This window comes from Lottia gigantea, assembly GCF_000327385.1.
Source record: "Lottia gigantea unplaced genomic scaffold LOTGIsca_21, whole genome shotgun sequence".
Lineage (NCBI taxonomy): Eukaryota > Metazoa > Mollusca > Gastropoda > Lottiidae > Lottia > Lottia gigantea.
The window spans coordinates 3,234,127-3,240,658 of NW_008708458.1; the positions used below are offsets into that span (position 1 = coordinate 3,234,127).

The 6,532-nt window shown below is 30.5% G+C and overlaps 1 protein-coding gene across 1 annotated transcript; it reads left to right on the forward strand.

Moving 5' to 3' along the window:
* Window positions 1-1,654: 1,654 nt before the first annotated feature.
* LOTGIDRAFT_115350 (hypothetical protein) lies at window positions 1,655-5,858 on the forward strand (the record flags this gene model as incomplete). The annotated part of the gene is made up of 6 exons (XM_009054256.1): window positions 1,655-1,758; window positions 2,047-2,223; window positions 3,979-4,148; window positions 4,532-4,620; window positions 5,152-5,274; window positions 5,706-5,858. The coding sequence occupies 6 exons, from the start codon at window positions 1,655-1,657 to the stop codon at window positions 5,856-5,858; spliced, it is 816 nt and encodes a 271-aa protein (XP_009052504.1).
* Between the last annotated feature and the right edge of the window lie 674 nt (window positions 5,859-6,532).

Consider the following 6,532-nt stretch of genomic DNA (forward strand, 5'->3'; position numbering starts at 1 on the left):
GTTTGATATATTTTCATGAAGGTATAATGTGATTTTCGTACTTTTCTAGTACTTCTAAAGACCATTTACATATATTTCAGACCTAAATTAACCCCCAAAAAAGGCAAACCTGTCCCATTAAGTTATAACTTATGCTGAATTCTGTAGATGGGATGAAATTCAACCTTTTCCATGTTGTACTCTATATCTGTTTTATTTAATTTTATTTTCTACTATAGGTCAATATCTATTCTTTATTAAGTTTCTATCAAGTGCCTGAATCAAAATATATATTACATATACAGTATATATCATATATTACTTCTAAGAGTCAGTCAAGTGGGCAATAAACTCAATATTGGCCCATTGTTATTTGATTATCCTTACATATTCAAATTACATTATCTACTCTTTAATCCCTTTCTTTGATAATCATGTCTAATCTTGTTATTCAATTTTGTCTTGAACGTCAAGTATAATTCAATATCACAAGTCAAGTGTGATATAGTGGAATATTAGGTTTAGTTTACAAATTGGATTGTCTTGGTAGGTCTAGTATTTTTCCCTCTTTGATAATGGAAACCAATTTTTTAAATTTTTGAATTCTTTGATTGCTTTGTTGTCTTTTAAAAATTTGTTTTGCTGAAACCAGGTATGCCTTTTTTGAAATGATTTGACAATGGCAATTTGAATTTCTGAGTGAAAAATTATTAATTACTTTGGAAATATAATACTACAAGAAAATACCATGAAGACATTTGAAATATAAATTCAATGAAAATTCAAAAGCGACATATTGGCACGATTTGCTTTTTTTTTGCTGATCCATCTAAACTAATGAAATTTTCTTGTGATTTCTGAATTGTATGTCTGCAGTGAAACTGGTGTTTTAAGTCATACTTTTCTGGACCTTATTTTGGACCCCAACAACAACAAATTCCCAAGTCTGACATTCTGAAATTTTATATCTTTGTCTTTAAATAGTTTTCAAATTGGCTTTATTTTCAAATATAATTCATTGTCCTTATCTTTGAGTCATGTTTGAAATATTTTGTGGTTTTGCAATAAATATAATGAAGGGTGAGAAATTATAAAAGAGAAGAAAAAGAAAAAGTCTATGTTTGAATGGTAGATCAATAAGTCAAATTTAATGATAAAGAACATAACCTACTTTACCTTTTATTCATAGACTAATAATAGTAGAAATATTTAGGTTACTATCTATTGTAATGAGTGATTTAGTAGTAGTATTATTATTTGTATTCAATAAAATACTAGCTGATTCAGTCAAGCTGAAATAATACATTGAATTTTAAGATAATTGGCATTTGTCGCATGGTTTTTTCCTAATTTTTTTGTACCATTTTATTTAAAATGTTGATTCAATGCATTTAAATAAAAAGAGATTTTCAAGCTTTTTTAAAAAGATAATTGGGGACACTGATATCATCATTTTGTACCTTTTTAATTTCATTCAGATGTCTGTGGTTCCTGCAACTCCACTAAAACTAAGTGATTGATGACAGATTCAAATTTTCCAAATTTGATTAATCGAGATGATTTTTATTTCAGGACAATTCAGCAGAAGAGATAGAAGAATGAAATGATTATAAAATCTCTATATAGCAGACTTCATCGACTAACTCAGTGTAAAACAGTTTATATACAGACTAGAATGGCGAAGAGTAAATTTGAATACGTTAAGAGTTTTGAACTAGAAGATAAATGTCTACCAGGATGTTGGATTGTCGTTCGAATTGATGGGAAATCATTTCACAGGTGAGGACAATCATTACATCAGACCTTTTGATTTAGTTTCAACTTATATTAAATTTAGAATTGTCTTTATAAAGGCCTTGTGCTCTGGATCAAAGACAAGTCCCCAAGTTTAAGAATAAGGAAATTTGCTTCATGTTTTTAACCAATTTTCACAATACTTACTATGTAGACATGTGACCAAACATGAAGATCAAGCCAGAAAGTTTCTCCTTCTACCAACTGTTATTCTTATATTCAAATTTGATTGAACTCTAATTCACGCTACAACAAAATAAGTTAATATTCCAGGTTTTCTGATGTCCACCATTTTGTTAAACCGAATGATGAGCGAGCTCTGGGTTTGATGTGTCGTGCTGCTCAGACAGTTTTAGAAGATTTTAAAGATATTGTACTAGCTTATGGACAAAGTGATGAATTTAGTTTTGTTTTTAAAAAAGATACCTCAGTTTATAACAGAAGAAATAGGTACCACATTATTATTATTCATTATAAATAAAAAATATACATTATACATCTGATATATTACCTTAACAAGGTGCAAATACTTAAGGTATGATGTCCGATATCTTCTTAATGTCTAGCTACTACGAACTGTGTCTAATACCTTGACCACAATAGCCACCTTTCTTGTTTTACGAATTTTGTAAATAAAGCCATTTGATGGGATTTTACTCTCACTGTCTCACGAATACAACCATCCACAGCCCTCTGTTACCAAATATTCAACTATTTCTGTCAAAGGCACTGATTGGCTGAAGATGTCATAGATGGCCCAGATTCAATTAAAATTGATATAGGCCTAGCGTAAACCTTGGCAAGATTGTTGTCGGTTTGAGAAAATATTTATCAATGCCCAGAACCCAGAGTCAATATGAATCAAGAACTATGTTGGATCATTAAATTATCAAAAAATATCAAACTAGGTGGAGGACAATGGGGAAAACACGTCGAAATGTTACATAAAACTTTAATTAGTGATTGTTGTTCCATAAAGCTGTGTCTATATATTTATATTTCATAAAGGATGTAGGCTGAAATAGGTCAGTTGTCTGCATAACAAAATGTTACGCTCTACAATAATTGATGTATTGAGCACTATTTTAACAGTGGTATTTCTATATTGCTCTATAATTGATATATTGAGCACTATTTTAACAGTAGTATTTCTATATTGCTCTATAATTGATGTATTGAGTACTACTTTAACAGTAATATTTCTATATCACTCTACAATTGATATATTGAGGACTATTTTAACAGTGATATTTCTATATCGCTCTACAATTGATGTATTGAGCAATATTTTAACAGTGGTATTTCTATATCGCTCTATAATTGATGTATTGAGCACTTTTTTAACAGTGGTATTTCTATATCCCTCTATAATTGATGTATTGAACACTATTTTAACAGTGGTATTTCTATATCGCTCTACAATTGATGTATTGAGCAATATTTTAACAGTGGTATTTCTACATCCCTCTACAATTGGTGTATTGAGCACGGTTTTAACAGTGGTATTTCTATATCTCTCTACAATTGATGTATTGAGCACTATTTTAACAGTGGTATTTCTATATCTCTCTACAATTGATGTATTGAGCACTATTTTAACAGTGATATTTCTATATTGCTCTATGATTGATGTATTGAACACTATTTTAACAGTGGTATTTCTATATTGCTCTATGATTGATGTATTGAGCACTATTTTAACAGTGGTATTTCTACATCCCTCTACAATTGGTGTATTGAGCACTATTTTAACAGTGGTATTTCTATATTGCTCTATGATTGATGTATTGAGGACTATTTTAACAGTGGTATTTCTACATCCCTCTACAATTGGTGTATTGAGCACTATTTTAACAGTGGTATTTCTATATCGCTCTATAATTGATGTATTGAGCACTATTTTAACAATAGTATTTCTATATCCCTCTATAATTGATGTATTGAGCACTATTTTAACAGTGGTATTTCTATATTGCTCTATGATTGATGTATTGAGCACTATTTTAACAGTGATATTTCTATATTGCTCTATAATTGATGTATTGAGCACTATTTTAACAGTGATATTTCTATATTGCTCTATAATTGATGTATTGAGCACTATTTTAACAGTGGTATTTCTATATCGCTCTACAATTGATGTATTTGGCACTATCTTAAAAATGAAAATATTTATTATTGTAAAAAATAGGAACTATATTTCAGTAAAATAGTCAGCAATGTTGTCAGTTTATTTACCTCAGCTTTTGTCATGTTTTGGCCGAGATTTTTTAGTACCCAGGACCTTCAATACCCTCCATCTTTTGACAGTCGGATAGTTCTATATCCTAATGACCAGATATTACGAGATTATTTGTCCTGGAGACAAGCTGATTGTAAGTATATTCACAATGATTACATTTCTAATATCACTACAAACCAGTAACCCCAACTTATATTTTGATATACTGTAGTATCTCATGTGATAATATGGCGTATGAATACAAAACTTGTTTATGTGCGTTGATATTTATGTAGATTCATCGTTGAATTTTATTTGAAATTTCCAGATACATCTGATTATATTTGATATTTCATTAACAGTTAAGATGTAATGTTTTTTATTTAATATTAAGGCCACATATTCTCGAAAGGATCTTAGCGCTAGGATGTCTTATCTTCCAACATTGATTCTAGGACATCCTAGCGCTAAGATCGTTTTCAAGAATACATGGCAAGAACTGTAGGAATGTACTGGTATTTATTCACTATTTTACAGGTCATATAAACAATCTGTATAATACAGTGTTCTGGAAACTGGTTCAGGGTAAAGGTTTAACTCCTGCTCAGGCTCAACAAAGATTAAAGGTAAGGACACTCTCATCTACTCTGGTTGAACCTGCTGTTAATTACTACTAATGTCAATTTGTAAAAATGAAATATTTGTGTTTTGGACCAAAACTTATGGTTAGTAGGCAATATTTTATTCTGTTACAAGGATTTTGTGAAGTTTGCTTATTTTGTTCATATACCTTAAGTCTAATTTGTTTTTTTTTCAAAAACTAGCTTTATTGGTGAAGATTATGAATCCATAAAACATGACGTGGGTTTATATGTGAATTAGACTTGGTGCAACTTCACAATCAATTAAGATAGGGGTATAAATTTCCATAGGAATGACAGCTTAATTCTCAATACCTTGGTTATTCTTTTTTCAGAGAGAATTGTCTCGACTGCTCATTCTATGCTGCTGAAGCATGTTTTTTTTTTTTTTAAATTCATCTTCAGCACAGCTGGTGTAGAAATGATGTGAACCAATTGATGTTAAGGGGTACATTCATACTGTTAATGAAAGATGATATTTGAGAACTCAAAAAACCTTATATTTCTGTATTCCAGGGAACATTATCTAGTGATAAAAATGAAATTTTATTTTCTGAGTTTGATATCAATTATAATAATTTATCAGATTTATATAGAAAGGGTTCTGTTTTAATACGCAATAAGGTAGGTTTAATACTTGTATACTTCTATAGGGTACAATTCCAAACCTTACTTAGACTGGCAACTTTATTATTTGTAGTAATCAGCATATTTTATAGATTTATTTTGAGATAGTGGAAGTAGTTATGAACACAACATAATACAACACTGTTTTGTTTCTGTGTCCATTTTTCTCAACCTTAAATTGAAATAAATTGCTCATGTTCTTGTTTTGATTCATCCTAGTTTTCGCACAACTATGTACCCTTCACCTTAGAGAATAGCATTATATTTGGGATTCTCTTTTGAAATAAAAAAAACAATTTTGGGTAGCTATAATGTGTTTTTTTGAAGAGTTCAAACCATGCAGAAAAGTATAAAATGTTTCAGTTTGTATTATTGTACTTAATGTTTGTTATAATGCTGATGAGATACGTTTCATGTAATTCCAGCCTTCCTCAGACAGTGAGACTTCCAGTGGGAACCAGACCAGAAGTAAATCAGCTTTTTCCAATAACCACCATCTTCAATCGTCACGAATACTGACATTACACTGTGATATTATACGGGAAGAATTTTGGCGAGAACATCCAGAGATATTAAACCCTAAAAAGTCTTCATGATTGTAGTCTTGATTATGAAGTGAGCATTAAAGGACTTGTGATATAAAGTGTAATTGTGAATATAATTAGCACTCTTTCTTACCCTTCAGTAAATCTGAAGCAATCGGTCATGATAAATGAGTAATATGGCAGATGGGCTTGAATTTTATACAATGATGATTGATCTTTTTGTAAGGATACAACATAATTTTTGAAATATTTCCCACATATTGACATAAAAAGCTTGAGCTTTTTTGAATTTTAGCCGACAAATTTAGCCCTATTTATTTCTCTGACTTAATATATGGATGCATATATTGGCAAAAAAGAACATAGAATATCCAGTGATGTCTTGATGGACTTATTAATGGTTTAGTTTTGTAAAGATAACAAAATGTATGCAAAATTAGGCTTTTAACATGGTGAAAAGGCTTAAAAAGGAGCAACGCAAAAATTGGTCTGAGCAACTCCAATTAAAGATGACATTTGATGTCTATTCCTAGTCACGCAAATATCCCATCCCTTTAGCACGTCATACCAGATTTGTTGGGCTAATTATTATTACAAGAAAATTTTTGTCAAGAGACCAGCACAAGTCTATTCTTTAGGGGCTGCAACTGTTGAAGGATTGTTGACATGCATAAATCATACAAGGCCCGAAGTCAGCAGGGAAACTTCTTACTCGTTGATCAACC